The sequence below is a fragment of the Panthera onca genome, chromosome A3 (genome assembly GCF_046562875.1).
Source record: "Panthera onca isolate mPanOnc1 chromosome A3, mPanOnc1 haplotype 2, whole genome shotgun sequence".
Taxonomy (NCBI): Eukaryota; Metazoa; Chordata; class Mammalia; order Carnivora; family Felidae; genus Panthera; species Panthera onca.
In genome coordinates, this window is record NC_138341.1 from 49,538,839 (window position 1) to 49,563,163 (window position 24,325).

Below are 24,325 nucleotides of genomic sequence, written 5' to 3' on the forward strand. Positions count from 1 at the left end.
TAATGGTCGGGCCGATTTCCTCCTCCAGCCAATCGGAATTGGGTGGAGGCGGAGCTAAGGAGCGGAGAAGCCCAACCCAGGTACAGGAGGAGCTAGACCTAGGTCTAGGTGGGAGTTCTACTTCGGAACCGGGCTGGAGGTGTGGCTCCAGGTCCTCCAATGGCTGGTTTGCTCAGTGAGTTCCAAAAGCTTAAATGCCCATATCTGTACTACCAGGGAAAATATGTGTGTAAATGGGTAAGCACACCAAATTTCTCAAAATTATTATTTTAGCAAGCATTTAACCAATAACTGCAAATAGATCATTGCAAGGCAAAGTGATTTATGTTTGCATAAAAATGTGCAATACATGCTCATAAAAGTTAGGTTTTGCCTGAGAAAATCAAGAAGGTTTCACAAAATGACATTTGAACTGAGTGTTCAAGGATAAGTAGTAGGCCTTTGAGAGTGAGGGGGGCAAAGACTCTGGATATGTCCACTAGGAAATCCTACATACAAGACAAACACAGGGCCTGAAAATAACTCACTGTCTCCATCATCCCACCCTCCCTGCTCCTTCATCAAGCACTTAGTCCTCCAATTTATAGCCTTGTAGGTAATCTTTGCTTTCTTCTCTTATATTCCCCATTGCTTAGTTATCTAGGCTGCATACCAGATGTAACAAATTAACATCAAAATTGAGTGGCTTAAAACAACAATAAACATTTATTATCTCTGTGTGTCAGGAATTCAGGAGTAGTTTAGCTGGGTTGTCTAGCTCCCAGTCTCTCATGAGTTTATAGTCATGATATTGGACGAAGCCACCAGTCATCTGAATGCTTGACTAGGGCTGGACGATCACTTCTGGGATGGCTTAATTTCATGCCTGGCAAGTTGATGCTGGCTATTGGTAGTAAGTCTCAATTCTTTTCCATATGGACCTCTCCATGGGTTGCTGGGATGTCCTCACAATATAGTATTACTTCTTTAGAGCTAGTAATCCCAAAAACCAAGGTGAAAGCCACAATGTCTTCTATAATCTAGCCTCAGAAGTAAAAATATAACTTCTGCCATATTCTGTCGGTCACACAGGCCAATCCTCATGCACTGTGGGGAGGGATAACACAAGGATGGAATACAAGAATTTCAGTGGACCATCCTGGAGGTTGTCTACCATGTCCAAATGTAAGCAGTCATCTTGTCCTGATAACTTACGCTTATGAATCATAAATAACTTAAATTTGTCATTTTCTTTCAATTATTATCATAATTCAGGACTTTATTATTGCTCACCTAGACTATGCAATAGTTTCATTTAAAAAAAAACAAAAACAAAAAAACCGGCCTCCAATCTCTTTCCAAGTTATCATCAGGGTAACCTCTTTAAGGTGCAAATTCTGTTTTATTTATTCAGTGGTTATTGAGGACCTATGATGTGCTAGGCATTTTATTAAGTAACATAGATAAAGATTATTAAAATATGATTCCTGCTGCCTGCTTTGGCAGCACATATACTAAAATTGGAACAATACAGAGATTAGCATGGCCCCTGCACAAGGGTGACATGCAAAACATGGATCCTGGATTCAAATTGCTTAGTCTAAAAGGGAAAATAGACACTGAAGATTGATACTTCAAGTCTTCTCTCTGAAACTTTTTTTCTAATACACCAGCCTCAACACAACAGGACCCTCCTCTGTGCTACTTCCTTTGGCACTGACATATGCCTCTCCCTAGCTGCTCCCCAATAATCTAACCTAGACCTTAGCCCTTCTCTGAACATGGTTTAAATATTGATTTTTTTGTCTTTTGTTTGTTTTCAAAGAACTCTTTCCATTTTTGTGGCAGCAACACACAATACGAAGTTCTTTTTTACATTGCAACCTAGTCATACTTAAATACTTTTGTAGTAGTAAAGTAAACTTTCACAAAGTCATACTTTCACTGTATTTCTTTAATTCAGGAGCTAAACCCTGATATTTTCTATGGGATTGCACTTTATTATCTTTCATTTTTTTAAATGCTGGTTGCAGCCCACTAAATTGATTTTACTACCTATTAATAGATTGAGATCCCCACTTTGAGAAAAATCGCTGCTCTAAGCTGACTGACTCATACTAACTTAATCAATATCTATTCCTTAAATCTACATTTCCAACTCATATTTTTCTCTTCAGTTTCTGACACATATATCTAACTGGCTGTTGAAAATCTCCACTCAGTGTACCACAGGCACCTTGCTTTCAACATGTCCAAAACAGAACTGTCATCCTCACTCCCACACCAGCCTGGGTAACTGGGTAAGACGGTAGAACCAATGTTTTTTTATATCTGTATATAGCACCACTATCTTTCCAGCTATCCAAGCCAGAAAATTTGCACTCATTCTTCGATAAGTATTCGCTGAACGCCTACTATGTTCTAGGCTCTGTCATTCTGGATTCCTCCTAATCAATCCAATTACTCATGAAGACCTATTCATTTTAACTCCTAAATATCTCCTCCACATCTTTGCATCCCCCTACTAACACCCTTATTCAAGCTGCCATCATCTCTTGCCTGGTCTACTTCTTACTCCTGTCCTGCTTCCATCACCAGGCACCACCACCCCAACTCCAGCCCCCAATCCATTCCCTTCAGGGAAGATAGAATTTTCTCTCCAGTACACAAATCAGATCACTCCTTTGCTTAAAACACATCAGTCCAGGGGCGCCTGGGTGGCTCAGTCGGTTAAGCGTCTGACTTCAGCTCAGGTCACGATCTCGTGGTCCGTGAGTTCGAGCCCTGCGTCAGGCTCTGGGCTGATGGCTCAGAGCCTGGAGCCTGCTTCCGATTCTGTGTCTCCCTCTCTCTCTGCCCCTCCCCCGTTCATGCTCTGTCTCTCTCTGTCTCAAAAATAAATAAAACGTTAAAAAAAAAAAAAAAAACCACATCAGTCCAGTTCCTCACCATACCTTCGCTATGGGATGAAATCCAAAATCCTTAATATAGTCCACAGGACCTTTTATATTCTGGCCTCTTGCCTACCTCTTCCACATGCTGTGCTCTGGACTGGTTGAGCCTCTTAAGAATTCCCTCTACATGGAATATTCTCCATGTCCCTTATTTGGCTAACTCCTATTCACTCTATTGATTAAGCTCAGAGTGATAATCCCATTCTCTAGGAAGCATTCCCAATTCTCCAAGTCTGTGCTTTTCCTATATGTTCCCATAAACTTGTACTTCCCTTGCCATAGCCCATATCACACCACATTGCCCATTGCCTAAGTACTTGTCTGTCCCTCATAGGCTTTAAGCCCCAGGAGGGCAAAGATTATTGTATTCTCAGATCCTAGCACAGTGTCTGGTATATAGTAGGCAGCCAATAAATATTTGGTAAATGCCTTTTATCTTTGTTCGTGTTTATTTTATTGTCTGAAATTACTTGTTCAAATATTCATGAGTTAGTCTAGGTCCTCTGAGAAGCAGACACCAAGATGAGATTAAATGTACAAGGATTTTACCAGGGAAACACCTGTGAGGGAAAAGGGAAAGGGCTGGGAAAGACTTCAAGAGCAGTCAGATGTGTTGCAAGTCTAACCCTAGGTGAAGAAGAGAGGGAATGAAGCATCCTGTGCCTCCCAGGATCAAGTCTTCCTTAGTATCCCGACCACACTCAGGCATTGGCTAGGAACAGCCTGTGGTCTTCACAAATATGACAGTGGATTTCTAAGACAGTATCTGATGCCTTTGGCCAGTTGCCCTCCCTGTAGTTTAAAACATGCAGGTTGCTTTCTTCATGCAGGTTGTCACCCTCAGAGTTTAGTAGAATCTTGGGGAAATCACATCATATTCCCCCACATCTAGCACAGTCTTTGGCACATTATCTAATAAATGCTACTCCAGATAGATAAAACAATTTATAGAGAAACAGAGAAATTTACTGTAGCTGGGAGCAATAGGTGATGTGATTTGCAATCAGTGTAAGGATATTGTTTGAGTTGAGCCTGATAAGGTAAGTGGAGTCAGTTATAACAGCCTTTGTAACCCAAACAAAGCAAAACAAAAAACAAAAACAAAACTATGTTTGAGCCAAAGAATGATGTCATCAAATATATTTTTACTAGGATAATTCTAGCATCAATGTATAGAATAATCTGGAAATTAAAGACAGAAAGACTAATTTGGAGTATGTGAGAAAGAAGACATGTTGAGAAGCTACACTTCACATTGAATCACAGGAAGTCTATTGATCAGATTACACCTGGGAGCCTGGATTAAGTATTTCTGGTTTTACTCTGAGGAGCAGTTGAGGGGACCAAAAATTGGTGTTGTAGGACTAAAACATAGGCAGGTGGTTCTTTTCCTATTGGTTCTAACTCGTCCTGAATCACTCATTGGTAAACTGATTTCCCCTCCCCCAACCTGCATAGCAGGCAATGAACTGAGTGAGAGGTGGAAGGAGATGACAATAATAAACAGGGAAACAGGAGAAAGCGCTTGTCCGTTTCTGGTTTGGTACTAGCATTATTTTTTCCTCTCCTGTGGGCTAATTCAGAGAGGAATTCCTTCAACCAGGGTTGAAGACCCGGATCAGCCAAATGATCCTATCTCAACTGGATTTTGGCAAAGAGACTATAGGAATCATCAGCAAGCAAATGAGAATGAGCATGAGTAGAGAAGGGCAGACCCTCTTGGGATGTAGAGGTTTGAAGACTTGAAAGGACTTCTTGAAGGTAAACTAAACTCTAACTTCCATGAGGGCAGGGGACCATTGTGTGTCCAGTGTACCCCAATCCTAGCACAGTGCCTGGCACATAGTGTGCCCTCAACAAATATTTATTGAATAAAAGAGTGACCAACTGAATAAGTGAATGAATGATGCGGAAGAGAAAGGTTAAAGCTAAGGACACAATGGCGGTGCCCCCTGGAATGTTTCATTGCTGGGGGGGGGGGGGGGGGAGGTGTTACTGGAATGTTTAATTGGGGGTGGGGTTTAACTACCGAAGAAGTGTCAAGTTTAGCATGATACTCTCAAAGAGAGATCCAAAACTCTACCTCAGGGCCAAAATAGGGCCATTTCCCTGGCGCCCGGGGGCTCGGAGACTGTGGCCCTGAGGTAGACCCTGAGACGGCCCCTGAGGCGGTGCGCTCAGTGAGCAGTCCTGCGCAGCCGCAGCCTGCCAGACGCGGGTGCTTTCGACGGCGCAGGCGCACGCCGAGAGCCTAGAGGAGCAGGTAATGGGGTCTTCGCCTTCCCAAAACAAGGGGGGAATACCGCACTTTCTCCCCGCCTCAGGGCAGGTGGAGGGCCGAGGGCCTCAGCTGGAGGATGGCCCCGAGAGAGAGCGGCCGGCAGCGCCTCACAGGGTGGGCTTGGGCCGAGCTCGGGCGCCCTCAGGGCGGTGTTGGCGGACCAGGTCTGGGCAACACTGACGCCCACCGATCCTCAACCACCGCGGGTTCGCGTCCCTCCGCGCACGTGTCTGAGATCCTTGACGCCGCGTGTCCTTGGCTGGCCCTCCCGGGCCCTGGGGGATGGGTGGCCAGTCCGCCAGACACTGTAGGCGCGGTGTCCAGGGCCCTCGACGCTTTGGGGGCGGAGGGCTACGACGGTCTTCTAACTTTTGGGAAAGTCAGGAAAACAACGACCCCTCAGGTTCAAAGAAAATGTTTTGATTTTTTTTTTCTTACAACAAAAGAAAAATGAAAATTTTAGGGCCCACGAAAATCTATTAATTATTATTATTTTATTAAATTTTTTTTAATGAGGTAGGGGCTCACGAAGGCAAAAGTGCTTAGGATCCACGACATTTTTAATGCAGCCCTGCGGGAGGAAGAACCATTAAATAGTTTATCACACACAGTGTCCTAAGGGCTCTACAGACATGGTATAGGTGTTTTTGTGAGTGAGGGCACGTAAAGAGGCCCTAACCTATTAAGACCTAAAGCCTGAGACCTAAAGAATGAGTCAGGTTAAGGAGGGTAGTGATGGTAAAGAACTTCAGCAGCTGAAGGAATGAAAGGCCCAAGTGTTTGTGGACCTGAAAGGTGCCTCAGGGACAGAGAAGGGTGGGAGGAGGTTGGACAGGGGATGGCATGGCTGAGGATGGAGAGTTGGGAAGGAGATACATGCAGAACTTCGGGGCCAGGATAAGGATTTGGGATTTTGTTCCAAGTGTAATTGGAAGCCATTGAAGGGTTTTTAGTAAGGGAGTAACTTGATGCTTTTGGTGGTTCAAGGCCGAGTAGAGTTCCAGGTTAAACCAGTTTGCAGGGAGACCCCAACAAGTGGGTGTTTTGACAAAAGTGGAGAGTACAGGATCAAAAATTGTCAGATCCTGCTTACAACTATGCCCAGATACATCAGAGCATTCATTGATCATGTTTGAGAATATAGGGAAGAGAGCTGCCTCTTACCTCATTTAAAAGACAGTCTTGGAATTGCACATAAGTGTGGGATTTAAAAATGACCGTGCAAGCTGAAACTGTTCAAAGTAATCTTAATCATCAATGGGGAAAAATTAAATTTGTTCCAGGACCTCTCAAAATTGTCAGAATGTTAAAATCTCTTTTACCATCAGCTCTAAGTGGGAAATGAAAAATAGTAAGGCTAGTACCTATTTAGACACTGTAATTTAAAACATTAGAAACCTTGAATATCAGAGTCTTCTATTTCTTTGTAAAAAAAAAACTTAATCAAGAATAGTTTGAACAGTGCTTGTGCTTGTCTTCTCGTCATTGTACAACTTATGATCCAGCACGCATCTTCTTTATGCCTTAGCTAATTGTCATACTCCTTTCTATGCTTGGATCAACTTTCAACATTATATCCCTTGGGCTTTCCAAGGATCTCCAAGAGATCCTTTAATATGCAGTTTTTTGCTGGTGGCACTTTCTCTGGGCTGTCTTCACACTTTTGTCACAACCACTTCCCCATTTATGTTAGGTTAGGTTCACCTTCGCTAAGATCCTCTAGCTGCTTATCTAGAGTCTATCAAATGGTGGCATTGTCAGCATTGTTACAGTCAGCTTTTTCTTCTAGAAGTCCATTTATGTTCTATCCCACTTTCACTTTTTAGCATTACCACATATCGTTTCTTCGCTACCCTTTCATCTTGAAATGGCCAATTTTAGCCAATTCCCTCTTTCAGTTATCCATTTTTGTAGAATGTTACATGGGTTTATCACTAGCAGACACGGAGGTAAAACAACTACACGCTTTGTTGTTTGCGCTTAAACCAAATAAGTGATCTGCAGTGACTAGTCACTGACAGACCTTGAAAGAAGTGACATAATTGATCACTGATCATGATGAGCATCTGTTATTTATGTAGTGATTTGTGGACTGAAGAGCTAGCTGTGATTTATATTTCATGTAAGTACTCACAGTTAATATTCCACAGTAACTGAAATTTGAGCTGTGTTAATGAGGGACTGGTGTTAATGAACTAAACTCTAGCAAGATATTTGTATATATTAGAACCATCCAAACTTAGAACTGCCCATACTCTAAAATGACAAGAGTTTCAAATGTGAAGGAGGATGGAGAGAGGGAGTGGAAGCTCGTTCTGCATTAAATAAGGCCTCTGTCTGGGTGCCTGTCTATATGAATCTGTGTGTTAGTTTCAAATTCAGCATTACGTTGGTTTCATGCACTTAATTTAAAAGTACAGTTAAAATATATTACAATATTTGCTTTCTTGCTGAATACATTAGTCATTGATTTGGATTTCTAGTTCAAGATTATTTTTAATAGATTAGCATATTCATTCACTTATTTGTTCAGCTGTCCTCGGCACATAATTGGAACTCAATAAAAAATTATTGAACAAACGCTGAGTTCCACTAACCAAAAAGGAAAGATTGAAGAGGAATAAATTCACAGATTGATTTTGGGGAACACATTTATCTATGTACTATTAGATCATTTTTAAAGATCATAAATTCTAAAGTGTTTCTGAAAATTATCATAAATAATAGGATATTTCTCTTGGACCTGGGGACATCAAAGAAGTTTTTATATTCCCTGCATTCTTTAGCTAACAGACAATTATATGGAATTATTTTAGCTCCCCAAGATGGGAACATATTTTTTTAATCTAAAAAATATTTTATGATTTTCCTAATATTCTTTTTGAAATATTTTTATTATTAAATACAACATATAGAGAGAACATTTCATAAAACATGAAAAATACAGCTTAATAATTATAAAGTGAGCACCCATGTAACCACAATAAAGTTCAGGAAATAGGGGTGCCTGGGTGGCTCAGTTGGTTGAGTGTCTGACTTCAGCTGAGGTTATGATCTCACGGTTTCTGAGTTTGAGCCCCAAGTTGGGGGAGCTCTATGTCAGCTCTATGCTGACAGCTCAGAGCCTAGAGCATGCTTCAGATTCTGTCTCCTCCTCTGCCGCTCCCCACTTGTGCTCTGTCTCTCTGTCTCTCAAAAATAAATAAATGTAAATTTTTTTTTAAAGGTCAGGAAATAGAACATTGCTAATGCCCCAGACCTCCCCTTTTGTCCCTTCTAATCATAATACCCCCCTTCCTTTCTAGAGAAAATCACTACCCTAATTTGATGATAGTCATTTCCTTGATTTTTAAGAATAATTTAGCCATTATGTACACATCCCTAAACAATATAGCTATTTGTGCTTATTTTTTTAATCTGTGTAGGGGTGCCTGGGTGGCTCAGTTGGTTGAGTGTCTAACTCTTGATATCAGCTCAAGTTGTGATCTCACAGTTGTGAGATCTAGCCCCTCACTGGGCTCTGTGCTGGGTAAGGAGCCTGCTTAAGATTCTGTCTCGCACTCCTAATGATAGAGAACAAGCTATGGGTTGATGGAGGGAGGTGGGTGAAAGATGGGCTAGATGGTGATGGGCACTAAGGAGGGCACTTGTGATGAGTACTGGGTGTTGTATGTAAGTGATGAATCGCTGAATTTTACTCCTGAAACCAATATTGCGCTGTATGTTGACTAAAATTTATATTAAAAAAAAGGGGGGGGGGCAGGGGGAGAATTCAGTGGTGAATGAAAAAAAAATTAAACATTTAAAAATAGGGGCACCTGGGTGGCTCAGTTAGGTAAGCTTCTGACTTCAGCTCAGGTCATGATCTCTCAGTCTGTGAGTTCGAGCCCTACATCAGGCTCTGTGCTGACAGCTCAGAACCTGGAGCCTGCTTGTGATTCTGTGTCTCCTTCTCTCTATGCCCCTTCCCCACTTGTACTCTGTCTCTCTTTCTCTCTTAAAAGTAAATAAACATTTTTTTAAATTTTTAAATAAAAAATGAAATAAAATCTTCCTGATGAAGAAAAAAAAAAAGATTCTCTCTCCCTCTCCTTCTGCCCTTCCCCTGCTTTCATGTACTCTCATGCCTCTCTCTCAAAATAAAATAAAATCTATGTAGACAGATTTGTACTATATGTATTCTTTGTGTCTTGCTGCTTATATTTTGTTTCTTGGAATCATCCCTGTTGTGTGTAACTATTTCATTCATTTTGATGCTACATGTGTGATGATACAAGAATTTATCCATTCTAATGTTGATTGACATTTGTGTTGTTTGCAGTTTGCACCAATTGTGAATAAGACTGTCACAAATAGCCTTTTGCTGTTATGATCTGACTTTGTTCATGTATCCCAGTGCCTGTCATTATTCACAGATTATATGATTGTGGACGAAAAATCCAAAAGGATTTACAAATAAATTATTGTAATTAGAGAGTGCAGCTGGGTTGTTAAATACAAAATCAATGTACAAAAATCAACTTTATTTCTATATATTAGCAATAAACTAACAATTAAATTTAAAAAGATGTCATATAAGTTAACATTAAAAAAATAAGATCTCTAAGAATAAAATTTAACAAAAGATGAGACCTTTTGGGAGAAACTATTAAATTATAAATTCTTTTAGATTTTCCATATACACAATCCTGTCATTTACAAATAATAACAGTTTTATTTCTTCCACTGCAATGTGTCATATTTATTTATCTTGCCTTATTGCTGCCTTCACTACAGTGTTGAAGTGGTGTTAGCAGTCTCCTAGTCAGATAGAAAGCTTTCAGTATCACCATTAAGAATGATATTTGGGCATGCCTGGGTGGCTCAGTTGGTTAAGTGTCTGTCTTCAGCTTATGTCATGATCTCACAGCTTTGAGTTCGAGCCCCGCGTCAGGCTCTCTGCTGACAGCTCAGAGACTGGAGCCTGCTTCAGATTCTGTGTCTGCCTTTCTTTCTGCCCCTCCCCAACTTGTGCTTGCTCTCTTGCACTCTCTCTCTCTCTTTCAAAAATAAATAAGAAAAAAAGGAAGGAAGGAAGGAAGGAAAGAAAGAAAGAAAGAAAGAAAGATCCTACATACCAAATAAACACTGTGCTAAACACTGATAGATCAAGTTGGCAAGAAAGAAAGAAAGAAAGAAAGAAAGAAAGAAAGAAAGAAAGAAAGAAAAAGAAAGAAAGAAAGAAAGTTCCTACATACCAAATAAACACTGTGCTGAACACTGATAGATCAAGTTGGCAAGTCCGGTTCTTCCCCCTTGGGAATCTCACAATGTATTGGGAGAGGCAGTCATAGAAACAAATTGTAAAAAATAGAACAATAAATGCCGATACATAAATAAAGTTTATGAGGGCAGGTAGCTTACTTTAAGACTGAAATTTGGCTTTTGTGTCACTTTTTGTTTAGTTCCACTCAGCATCTGTAAGCAGTCTCAGCCTTACGTTATAGGTAAATATCTAGATCCCTTGGGAGTTAAGATGGGATAGCCTAGAGAAACTTGACTTAATCCCCAGTCTGACTCCTTTCTGGATTTAGTCCTCTAGGACTGTGTTCATCATTTCAACCAAGCATATAATTCAGTTTTATGAAAGGCAGTGATTTCTCTTTCCTTCCCTATAGGTACAGAGAACATCCAGGTAGTGACTGCAGTTCCACCTCTGGTCTGGTTGGCATGTATCATGGGCGAAGTACTGGTAAAGGGCCCTCCACTCCCACGCAGATTTACCAGCAACCTCCAAGGCTTTTCATTGTGCATATTGCTCTACCGTCCTGGGCTCACATCTGCTCCAACCTCTGTGAGGCTCTGCAGAACTTTTTCTGTCTAGCCTGCAGCTTGATGGGCCCCAGCCGCATGTCCCTCTTCAGCTTATACATGGTACAAAATCAGCATGAATGTATCCTTCCCTTTGTGGTGAGTATATCTATATTTGATCATTTTATCCTGAAAACAACTATGAGGTTTCTGGAACAGAGATCACAGTTATTATGACTTAAAGCAGTAACTGTGCCCATTCCTCACACCCAGTACCCCACAGGCAACACAGGGAGAGCCAGATGTCATCCTGCACATGAGGGGTTTATGTAGAGGCCACTTTTAGACAATAGGTTTGAGCATGGAAATTTGATCAAGGCAGAAGAGTCCACAACAACCACCTGGCTGAATACAGTGTACAGGCCCATCAGGCAACCCACCTCAAAATATCCATAAGTCTTAACTGATCAATGGACTACTTAGAACCAGAAAAAAATAAAAATAAATTTTAAAACATTTTTTTAATGGGGTGCCTGGGTGGTTCAGTCTGTTAAGCATCCAACTGCAGCTCAGGTCATGAGGTTCTCAGGTTTGAGCACCGTGTCGGGCTCTGTGCTGACAGCTCAGAGCCTGGAACCTGCTTCATATTCTGTGTCTCCCTCTCTTTTTGCCCCTTCCCCACTTGTGCTCTCTCTCTTTCTCTCAAAAATAAATTAATTAATTTTTAAAATTAAAAAAAAAAGAACCAGGCACAGTTACCAAACAGGGAAAATTCCATATATCCTCACACCTCCTTACCATCCCCTTTTAAATACAGCCCCCACCCACTGCCTCATTGCAGTCTCTCCTTTGCTGTCTTGCCTGCTGTTCCCTTGCAGTAAACTTCTGCCCCTGGTGAATCCCTTCACCTCCTGCACCACTGGCTTCCACTCCACTGCCACCCCACATTTGGGGGGCCCTATCCAATCGAGAGAGAAACCACAGTTTATACTACAGAAGAGGAACTCCAAAATTATTAATCTGAGAGTGTAAATAAGCCACATCGTGCCCTCCTCCACTCCAGAGAGGGAGAGAAACCTTGGGATTTACAGTCCTTTGGAATGTAAGCAACTGACCCCTTTTATCCCCCTTTGAAATGTAAACACAGGGAAACAGGTCTAAATGTCTTCAGAAGTCTCTGGATAGTAAATCACCCTTTAATTTCCAAGACTTGTTCTTTAACCAGGGTTCCAGCTTTCTTTGCTCAGAAAGCCTAACTGTGAAGAAACATGAAAATATTTTCTCTACAGTTCCCCATAGGACTCCAGTGAAAAATCCCCTGAGATTTAAGAAGGCAAATGCTAGGCCAGGGGCAGTGCTTTTATGAAGCTTTCTCATACACAGACAACTGTCTCTCCTCCTCCTCCTCAAAGAAATGCACATCTTCACCTTCTCCCCTATATAAATCACTGGGATGTAAAAGACTTCAGCGGTTCTGGTGCATCCCTTTCCTGAAGTAGCCTTGCTGCTGGGAAAGTCAGAGAACGCCTAATGGAAAATCACGAGTTTTATCCCTACCTAGAGGGAATAAGACTTCCTCCCCCTAGGGTCTATGGAAACCACATTAAAGCCTGGACTCCCACCCTCCTACCCAACATAAATAGGACATCTCTCCCCTCCCTACTGAGGTGGTGTCTGAGGAGGTAGACTGAAGGCCATGTGGGAGCAGAAGTGAGGTGTGGTGTCTCTCTCAATCAGAAGGGGGCCCCCAAATGTGGCGTGACAATCTGGTGAGAGGATTCACCAGAGGCAGAACAAAGGAGATAGAAGTTTATTGAATACACCACAAGGGAGCAGCAAGCAGGATAGTAAAGGGGAGACTGCAATAGGCAGTAGGTGGAGACTGTATTTAAAATGGGAAGGTAAGGGAGCGCCTGGGTGGCTCAGTCGGTTGAGCATCCAACTTTGGCTCAGGTCATGATCTTGCAGCTCGTGAGTTTGAGCCCCTGTCGGGCTCTATGATGACGGCTCAGAGCCTGGAGCCTGCTTCAGATTCTGTGTCCCCCTTTCTGCCCCACCCCTGCTTGTGCTCTGTCTCTCTCTCTTTCAAAAATGAATAAACATTTTTAAATGGGAAGGTAAGGAGGTATGGGGATTATGGAATTTTCCCCTTTTTGGTAACTGTGCCTGGTTCTCAGTAGCCTATTGGTCAGTTAGAGCTTATGGACATTTCGAGGTGGGTTGCCTGATGGGCTGGTCTGTAATCAGCCAGAGGGTTGGGGTCACTGTGGGCCCTTTGCCTTAATCTACATTCCATTGCTCAAGCCTGTTGCCCCAAACTGGCCTCTACATGAGGTACCTTTTAGCTTCCAAGGCAGCGTGATATCACTGAAGACCTAGTGAAAAGCAAGGACTTATATGCCCATCTGACGGTAATTTAGCTTCCCCATTCCAGGGTGTCAATGGGAGCCATGTAGAAAGCCAGAACTTCCACTCTCACCCAGAAGTAACAAGGCACCCTCCCTTCTGGGCTGTAATCAGAAGCCACCTGGCAATAATTATGTGGAAACCTCACTCTCCTCATTAGCACAGTATTAGGGTGGGGGGTGGGGGTGCTGCTAAAGCAAAAGTTTAAATAAGATCTAGAGTCCTCTAATACCCAAAATGTCCAGAATACAATAAAAAGTCACTTATTATATCAAGAACCAGGAAAATCTCAACTTGAATGAGGATGCAACAGACACCAACACTGAGATGACACAGATGTTGGAATTAGCTGAAAAAGACTTTGAAGCAGCTGTCGTAAAAATGCTTCAGCAAGCAGTTATGAACGTACTCGGACAGATGGAAAAATAGAAAGTCTCACCAAAGAAAAAGAAGAATAAAGAACCAAATAGGGGCACCTCAGAGGCTCAGTTCGTTAAGCATCCAACTCTTAACTTTGGCTCAGGTCATGATCTCACAGTTTGTGAGTTTGAGCCCTGCATCAGGCTCCATGCTGACAATGCAGAGCCTGCTTAGGACCTCTCCAGGACCCTCTCTGTCCCTTTCTCTCTGCTCCTGTCCCCCCCAAAAATAAATAAACTTTTAAAAAAAGAAGAAGAACCAAATATACATTTTAGAACTGAAAAATACAGTAACTGAAATTTAAAAAACAAAAATCTTCAGTGGATGGTCTCAACAACAGAATGGAGAGGACAGAGAAAAGAATCAACGAGCATGAAGATAAATAGAAATTACCCAATCTGAGTAACAGAAAACAGACTTTAAAAAATGAACAAAGCCTCAGGGACTTGTGAGACTGTAACAAAAGATCTAACCTTTGTGCCATCAGAGTTCAAGAGGAAAGGGGAAGGATGGAGCTGAAAAAAAATATTCAAAGACATAATCACCGAAATTTTCCCAAATTTGGCCAAAGTTATAAACCTAAAGATTCAAGAAGCTGGTGAGCCCCGAACAGGATAAATGTAAATAAATTGTTCTAAGATACATCATAATTTAAACTTATAAAAACTAAAGGCAAACTCTTCAAAGAGCACTGACATCTTACTTATAAAGAAAAAAATAAGGAACAGTAGTTTTTTTCATCAGAAACCAAGGAGGCCAGAGGAAGTGTCACATTTTTCAAATGCTAAAAGAAAACTGTTAACCCAGAACTCTGTATCCAGTGAAAATATCCTTAAGGAATGAAACAGAAATATTCTCAGATGAAAGAAAGCTAAGACAATTTGTCATTAGCAGATCTATTTTAACAGAATGCCTAAAGGAAGTCATTGAAACAGAAAATATAAAAGAAAGAGTCTTGGAATATCCAGAAGGAAGAAAGAACAACAGAAAGAATAAAATACAGATAAATACAATAGACTTTCTGTTGAGATTTCTAAATTATATTTGACAGTTAAAGAAAAACTTACAATATTGTCTGATATGGTGTTAATGTATATAGAGGAAATACTTAAAACAATTGCATTATAAACAGGAAAGTAAAGAGACTTTCTACATAAAGAATGTATATAATGTAGTACTTCAGAGAAACCACTTAAAAATCTATGCAAAAACACTCAAGCACTAAAGATAAATCAAAATGGGAATATAAAAAAATGTTTAAAAAATTTAAGTAACCCACAGTAAGATAGATAAAACAGAGAAACAAAAACTGAGGAAACAAAGAAATAAAAAAATTGGCAGGCTAAAACATACCAATAATTACATTAAATGAAAATAGTCTAAATATATCAATTAAAAGAAATAGATTTCCAGAGTGGGGGAAAAATGACCCACCTATATATCCTATTTATAACAAAGTCACATCAATTATAATAAAAGTAGGTGGAAAGTTGTGGAACCTGGGTGGCCCAGTCGGTGGAGCGCCTGACTTAAGCTCATGTCATGATATCGCGGTCCATGGGTTCGAGCCCCGCATCAGGCTCTGTGCTGACATCTCAGAGCCTGGAGCCTGCTTCAGATTCTATGTCTCCCTCTCTCTCTACTCTGTCTCTCTCTTTCTCTTTCTCTTTCTCTCAACAGCAAACATGAAAAAAAAATTTTTTTTTAAGTAGGTGGAAAGTATAAGGATGAAAAAAGATATACCCTGATACATTAATCGGAGCAAAGCAGAAATGGCTGTATTAATATATCAAATAAAGTAGACTTTACCAAGGAATATCAGGTATAGAAAGGAATATTAAATGATGATAAAAGAGTCAAACCAAGAAGAAGACATAGCAATATCATGTGTGTACACACTAAGCAATTGAGCTATAAAATACATGAAACAAAAACTGATAGAACTGAAATAAGAAATAGACAAATCCACAATGATAGTTGGAGACTTTGAATGTCCTTCTCTTGACAATTGATGGAACAACTAGAAAGAAAGTCAATGAGGATGTAGAAAAATATTAACCAATAGGATCTAATCAACATTTATAGACTACTCCACTCAACAGTACCGGAATACACATTCTTTTCAAGCACCCACAGAACGCTTGATCAAAATAGACCATATCCTTGGCCATAAAAGAAACTTCAACAAATTTGAAAGAATTGAAGTCATACACAGTTTGTTCACTGCCCAGGACAAAATCAAACTAGACAGAAACATGGAGTGCCTGGGAGGTTCAGTGGGTTGAGTGTCTGACTGATTTATGCTCAGGTCATGACCCCATTGTCATGGGACCCAGCTCCACCTCAAGCTCTGTGCTGAGCATGGAAGCTGCTTAAGATTCTCTCTCTCTGTTCCTCTGCCCCTCTCCCTCACTCATGCGCTCACTCTCTCTCTCTCTCATGAATTAATTAATTAATAGCAAAAACTTAACAGTAAAATCTCCAGGGGCACCTGGGTTGCTCAGTCGGTTAAGCATTTGACTCTTGATTTCAGCTCAGGCCATGTTCTCATGGTTTGTGAGTTCAAGCCCCACACATAGAGCTCTGTGCTGACAGCCTGGAGCCTACTTGGGATTCTCTGCCTCCTTCTCTCTCTGCCTCTCTCTCTCTCTCAAAAATAAATGAACAAAACAAAAAAAAAAAAAAACAGAAACCAGTAAAGTCTCCAAACACTTGGAAACTGATCAACATATTTCTAGATAACTCATGGATCAAAGAAGGAATGTCAAAGGAAAATTTTAAAATACACTGAATTGCATGAAAATTTAAATACACATCAAAATTTGTGAAATCCAGCTAAAGCAGTGCTGAGAAGGACATTTATAGCATTAAATGCTTACATTAGAAAAGGAAAAATTTCAAATCAGTAACATAAGATCCCATCTCAGGAAACTTAGAAAAGGAGTAGCAAAATAAACCCAAAGCAAGCTGAAGGTAGGAAGTAGTAAAGAACATAAATGAATGAAATTGAAAACAGAAAATTGGTGAAATAAACAGCTGATTCTTCAAAATGATCAAGAATTTTGACAAACCTCTAGCAAGATGTGAATCTACAGGTGTGATAATGTGGTATAAAACTCAATTCAAACATTATACCAAGGTCAGTTTCTTGGTTTTACAATTGTGCTATAGTTATATAATATGTAACCACTGGAAGAAACTGGGGGAAGGGTACACAGGACCTCTCTGTACAATTTTGCAACTTTCTGTGGATCTATAATTATTTCAAAATAAAAAGCTAAAGAGAAACAAAGATCATTTTACATCCTCACTAGAATGTCTATCCTTAAAAAGACAGGCAATACTGACAGGCAATACCAAGTGTTGGTGAGAATGGAGAGAAACTACAACCCTCATTCATTGCTGACAGGAAGGTAAAATGATAACAACCACTTTAGAAAATATAGTTTGTCAATGTCTTAAAAAATTTAGATATACACCTTCTATATAACCCAACAGTTCCACCTTAGAATCTACCCAACAGAAATGAAAATATGTCCACACAAATACATTTACATGAATGTTCATGGCAGCATTATTCCTAATAGCCCCAAATTGGAACAGAATGTCTGTTAACTAATGAATGGATAAACAAAATGTATAATTCTCTATAATCCAGTAATGATATTCCTCCTAGCACACTGGGGACACAGTGAGAGTGATAATGATGTTACAGCCATGTGGCATGTATGTTGCTCTGTTGTGCCATTTTCCTTGTGCATGTCTTTCCTGTGATCACTTTTGGCTTTATCCAACTTCTGTCCAGCAACAGGGGTAGATAAAAGTAGAGAGTGATCTAGAAGGGCAAATGGAGTATATCCAGCATAGGAGGCTTTTTGAGAGATGAGCTCATGTCCCAAAGGTTAAAGGATTCTTTTTCCCTTTCTCAAGTGACTGTGTTATATGCCTCAGGCACTCCTCAGTACATTTAGCCCTAGATAAATCCCATGATCCTTTCATCACTCCATTAAGAAATGCAGACCTTTCTATTCTAAAAACCCCTGACTGGTAACTCAGAAAAATTGCAAGGCAAAAACCCTGCCAAAAAAAGCAGTAAATTCAACCCTGGATAAAAGGTCAAGAAAATTACTGGAATAACATCATTACCTTATGTATAAAACAATCCGGTCTTTGTTTAAGGAAAAATGTTACCTTAAATCCTCTGTCTCTAACCTATATAAGTATCTAATATTTTCTATCTGCAAAGTTAGCTCAAAATATAATGGTGAAAGAGGTAGGAAATCTTGCCCAAGATGAATACCTCAATATACTCCTCATATTTAATTTCTGAGTATAATCAAATAACCCTGAACCTTTTATAAGGAATAATGACAGAGGAATCATAATTAAAATATTAGAATTCCTTTTATATCCATTGTGCCCTTAATATAAATAATCTGACCAAAATGATTAATCTCCTCTTAAAGCAGAATTTCAGAAAAATTCCCTTACAGTGAGTATCTTACCAATTCTTTTTATTTTTTCATTAGAACAAAGGAATTATTTAAATCATGTGTGATCTACAGTGGAATTTTAGGACAAATAGGGTCTAATTTGGCTATCGCATTTATTTCCTCATTCTTTATAGCTGACATTCAAATGAAATTATTTAAAAGTGGCAAATAATAGGGATATATTACATCAAACAGTATAAAAGTAAACTCCAGTAAAGATAATAAAATAAACTATAATTGAGTGCTACAGGAGAGGGAAGGGAAGAGTAAGAAAAGGAAATATATAAATTTTGTCATTGTTTATAATGAAGATTTTTGTCATTGTTCATTAATGGATAGTACTAAAGAAATAAGGGAATTATATAAACATGTAGTTATAAAAACTAAAACAAATACAAACATTTCTAATTAGGACAATAAAGGCTTATATAGAACAAAAAATTATACAGTAAGATGCAAGAGAACTTTTTATGGTATCTTAGACCTGAGAGAGTGATCTCAAGAAAGGATAAACTTGAAAAGTGGACTCCTTTCCCAAGGCTGGAATTCGGATCCAGTTGGAGTGAGTATAGTTGCAGCTCACTTGATGCAGAGAAGTTCACTGGTTTTCCCAAGCCAGAGCTGGTCCATGGTTACTGCAATCCTCCATGTGTAGGTGAACTATAATCAATGACTGGTGCACAGTGTGCAGAGTGGAGATGACAGGATGCCTAGAGCAGACAGTGTCTGTGTGGAAAGAGCAGCATCACTGGGAGGGTCACAGGAGACAGATCTCTGAGGTGAAAGATGGAGTGGGGCATTAGTGCAGGCAGGAGGCCTGAAGCATGGCTCCATGCCAAGAGGACGGCTGAAAGGTGATCACCAAGCCACGGCTAGGTGGTTGTCAGTGTCTTAGCTCAGGCTGTCATAACAAAATACTGTAGACTAGATGGCTTAAACAGTACACATTTATTTTCTCAAAATCTGGGAGGCTAGAAGTCCAAAATCAGGGTGCTAACATGGCCAGGTTCTGGTGAGAGCCCTCTTCTGCCTTACAAAGAGTAGATACTTGCTGTGTGATCAGATAGCCTTTCCTCAGTGCATGCATGTGAAGAGAGAGAGCTCTGGTGTCCTTCCTCTTCTTATATGGGCACTAATCCCATCATGGAGACTGCATCCTCATGACCTCATCTAAATGTAATTACCTCCTAAAAGCCTCACTTTTAAATGCCACCACATTGGGAATTAGGGCTTGAATATATGAATTTTAAGGGAATGTAACATTCAGTCTGTAACATCAGGGTTCTGCAAGTTCCGGCCCATGTGTGGAGCACTATCAGATGTACTCACACCCCATCACTTTCAGCAGGAAAGTGTCTTCCTCCTGCAGTGTTCTTCCAGTGCTCTCTACTCAAATGTTTAACATCATGGTCCATGTAAGGAGAAATGTTTAAAGGGATTCTGTCCATTATTGCAGAGGTATATTGAAGGGTGAATTGGATCTGAGAGGCAACGTGTTGATAATTAGCTCACAGAGCAAGGGGGAAAATATCAGAGGAAGAAAGGCTTTTCTAACAATAACACAAAACCCCAAATTCCAAAAATAAAAGATTAATAAAATTCAGCTGTATAAAATGGAAAATATGTGCTTGGCAAAAAAACAAAGAAACAGTACTACATAATCAATAAGGTAATAGAATCAATAATCAATAGAAAATGAGAAATGATATATGTGATAGTTTTCAGAAGAGGAAATGTAGATGGCCCTTCAACATATCAAAATATGTCCCATGTCACTTAACAAAAGGAAAAGTTAAAAGTACATTGAGATGCTATTATTTTTCACCTGTATGATTTCCAGAGATATTTTTTAAGTTAATAACTTACTATTCATGAGGTTTTAAAGAAACAGGCACACTTACATGCCATTTATGGGTGTATAAATTAACACAATTTCTATGGTGGGCAATTTGATGACAGTATCATACCCTTTAACCTAACAAGTCTGCTTTAGGAACTTATCCTACAGATATATTTTCATATGTGAAAAAATGATTTAAGTATTATCATTTCAGCACTGTTTGCAGTAGCAAAAGATTGAAAGTGATCTAATGTCAATAGGGAATTGGTTAAATAAAATTATGTTCCATTCATTAATGGAACACTCTGTAGCTATAAAAATTAAGACACTTTTTATCTATTGAATGAAATGATTGTCCAAGTATACTATGTAACAAAATCAAGATACAAAAGACTATCATAGTTTCTTTTATTTTGGTAAGAAGAAAATTATCCTTTATATTTTCTTTCATGTAAAGAAAAAATCTCTGGGAAGATACCCAACAAGGTAGCAATGTTGATTACCTCCAAGAAACCACTGGTTAGCTGAAGGGTAAGAGTGGAAAGGTAATTTTTTTTCCACATATCATTTTATAACCCTTAAATTTTGAACCAGGTGCATGTATTATATAGAGAAAATTTTAAATTAAGATATTAAAAATATCTTTGTGCTGATAAAATGCAATGTATGCATAGAGATTCTATGTAAATTTTTAATAAAAAGTTGTACTTGATAAAAAGATTTTTGAAAATCACTGACTTAAAGTATATTCTAATTTTTTCATCTGACTTCCAATGAGACATCAGTCTGAGTTATCCTAAACTGCCTAGAGCAAGGAGAACACACTGGTACTAGATCTAGGAAAAGAACATCCTCTAGGCACATTTGTACCACTAGTCTACACAAAGCTGAAAGAAATGCAGTGAGGATCCATCAGTCCTTACCCATTTATCCCAGCGTCCACCTCTCTGTGCAAAGCCCGTCTAACTGAATCAGGGTCTCCACTCTGCACCTTGAAACCACCCAGACATATAAGACAGAGAACTTGAGTTTGTGATGTAATAGATAATAACTCCAAACAATATTGTAGGCAACTTCAGTACCTGATTCTCTGGACCACATTTCAACTCAGCAACTTCCTAAAGCACATTTAAATCTTCCACAATGGTAATCCCAAAGTTTCCATCCAAGGAAGGGGGAGGAGGAGGTGTGACATTTGACTGCTCACATTACAGACTGCAGGTAATTTGCTCAGAGGCACCAGGCCTCATCTTCCTACCACCTATTTTCTCCCTCTTTATCTAACAGCTCCCTATAGGTCCCTGACCTAATCTTTTGGATTTGGAACTCAAGTCAAAACAATTTACACTGTTGCTGTATAGAATGTTGCCTAGGCAATTCATGAGGAAAAAGAGCTAAGAATATGAGACTTTCTGTAGAATTCATCAGTCTATTATCAACATTTGATGTACAGAAACTGTTTCTCAACCAAGCTATATGAGCTCTTCACATTCTAGACAATTAATGTTTCTGCAAAACCTGCATTTTAAAATCACTTCCAGAATCAAAGTGAGTTCCTGAGAGATCAGATTCCATTTTCAAGGGATATAGATATAATGCATAGTTATGTTTTAGCCTACTTTCTGTTTAGCTTGTTTCTAAATGATGTTGTCTTTTAGATAAATTGGGTGCATGGCCTCCTGCTACAGCAAGTTATCAACCAGGAGAGTTCTCAAGCAGTAAGTGGCCCTATTATTTGGTTAATGTAAGAAAGAACGGCTTAATTCCCAATATTTCCAAAACCATTGCATTTGGCAGAATTTTCCAATACAAAATAGGCAATATTTTCAGAACTTTTTGGAAGATCATTTCCCTTCCCTAAAGATTATTGTATCCCCCTTGCAGAACTATCAGGAGGTCATCCTAGTAAAAAAAAATTTTAATTACAGGAAACAAGCTTTTTGTTTCAGTTTTCAAAATAAAAATGCAGGAGTGCCTGGATGACTCAGTCCGTTAAGCACCTGACTCTTGGTTTCGGTTTAGGTCATAATCTCATGGTTTGTGGATTTGAGCACTGCCTCCGGCTCTGCGCTCATGGCCACAGAGGCTGCTTGGGATTCTTTCTCTCCCTCTCTCTCTCTGCCCCTCCCCTGCTCTCTCTCTCTCTCTCTCTCAAAGATAAATAAATATACTTTAAAAAAATTGGGGGTGCCTGGGTGGCTCAATCAGTTAAGCATCTGAGTCTTGATTTTGGCTCAGGTCATGATCTCATGGTTCCTGAGTTTGAGCCCCACACTGGGCTCTATGCTGACAGCAAGGAGTCTGCTTAGGGGTTATCTCTCTCCCTCTCTCTGTCCCTCGCCTGTTGCATGTGTGTGCGCTCTCTCGCTCTCTCTCTCAAAAATAAACACTTAAAAAAATTTTTTAAGTGTTTATTTATTTTCAAGAGACAGAGAGAGCATGAACAGGGGAGAGATAGAGAGAGAGGGAGATACAGAATCTGAAGCAGGTTCCAGGCTCCAAGCTGTCAGCACAGAGCCCGACACGGGCTTAAACTTAGGGACCACGAGATCATGACCTGAGCCAAAGTCAGATGCTTAACTGACTGAGCCACCCAGGTGCCCCCAAAAAACAAAATTTTTTAAAGAGAACTACAGGCCAGTATCCCTCATGAACATTGATGCAAAAATTCTCAATAAAAAACTAGCAAATTGAATCCAGCAGTACATTAAAGAATCATTCACCATGACCAAGTGGGATTTATTCTTGGGCTACAAGGGTGGTTCAGTATTTGTAAATCAATCAACATGATGCACCATATTAATAAAAGAAAGGATAAAAATCATATGATCCTTTCAGTTGATTCAGAAAAAGCATTTGACAAAGCACAACATCCATCCATGATGAAAACCCTCAACAAAGTAAGATTAGAGGGAACAAATCTCAACATAATAAAGGCCATATATGAAAAGCCCACAGCTAATAATCTCAATGGGGAAAAACAGATCTTTTCATTTGTGGTCAGGAGCAAGACAGGGATGTCCACTCTCACCACTGTTATTTAACATAGTTCTGAAAGTTCTAGCTTCAGCATTTAGACAACAAAAAGAAATAAAAGGTATACAAATTGACAAGGAATAAATCAAACTTTCACTATTTGCAGATGACATAATACTTTATATAGAAAACCCAAAATACTCACCAAAAAACTGCTAGAACTGATACACAAATTTTGTAAAGTTGCAGGACACAACATACCAAAATCAAACATATCAATTTCAGCATACCAAAATCTATTGCATTTCAATACAAATAAGCAACAGAAGGAGAAATCAAGGAATCAATCCCATTTGATTGAAACCAAGTGCACTCAATCCCAATTACACCAAAAACCATAAGATACCTAGGAATAAATCTAACCAAAGAGATAAATAGATCTGTACTCTGAAAACTATAAAACATGGTTGAAAGAAATTGAAGATGACACAAAACAATGGAAAGACATTCCATGCTCATGGATTGGAAAAACAAATTTTAAAATGCCTATATTACCCAAAGCAATCTACATATTTAATGCAATCCCTATCAAAATACCACCAGTAGTTTTCATGGAGCTAGAAGAAACAGTCTTAAAATGTGTATGGAACCACAAAAGATCCCAAATAGCCAAAGTAATCTTTAAAAAGAGAAGAAAACTGGAGGCATTACAAGTCCAGACTTCCAGTTATATTATAAACTTGTAGTGATCAAGACAGTGTATGGTACTGGCACAAAAACAAACACATGGATCAATGAAACAGAATAGAAAACTCAGAAATGAACCCACAACTATGTGGACAATTAATCTTTGACAAAGTTGGAAAGAATATCCAATGGAAAAAAGATAGTCTCTTCAACAAATGGTGTTGGGAAAACTGGCCAGCAACATGCAAAAGAATGAAACTGGACCACTCTTTTATACCATACACAAAAATAAAGTCAAATGGATGAAAGACCTAAATGTGAGACGGGAAACCATCAAAATCCTGGAGGAGAACACAGGCAGTAACCTCTTTGACATTGGCTGTAACAATTTCTTACTGTATGTGTCTCCTGAAACAAGGGAAACAAAAGAAAAACTAAACTACTGGGATGTCATCAAAATAAAAAGTTTCTGCACAGTGAAAGAAACAATCAACAAAAC

General features: G+C 39.4%; 1 protein-coding gene and 1 non-coding gene across 2 annotated transcripts in view; both read left to right on the forward strand.

Annotated features, from left to right (window-relative positions):
- Positions 1-1,473: 1,473 nt before the first annotated feature.
- On the forward strand, positions 1,474-1,576 carry LOC132672600 (U6 spliceosomal RNA). Its single transcript, XR_009607589.1, has one exon. It is a non-coding gene; the product is annotated as a U6 spliceosomal RNA (small nuclear RNA).
- A 3,397-nt stretch (positions 1,577-4,973) lies between these two features.
- The window catches only part of M1AP (meiosis 1 associated protein), a 70,171-nt gene continuing 50,819 nt past the window's right edge, over positions 4,974-24,325 (forward strand). Inside the window, exons 1-2 of the mRNA XM_060656801.3 lie at positions 4,974-5,196; positions 10,872-11,163. Of these exons, the coding sequence (XP_060512784.1) occupies positions 10,924-11,163 (240 nt within the window). The 5' untranslated portion in view covers positions 4,974-5,196; positions 10,872-10,923. The remainder of the gene's footprint in view (positions 5,197-10,871; positions 11,164-24,325) is intronic.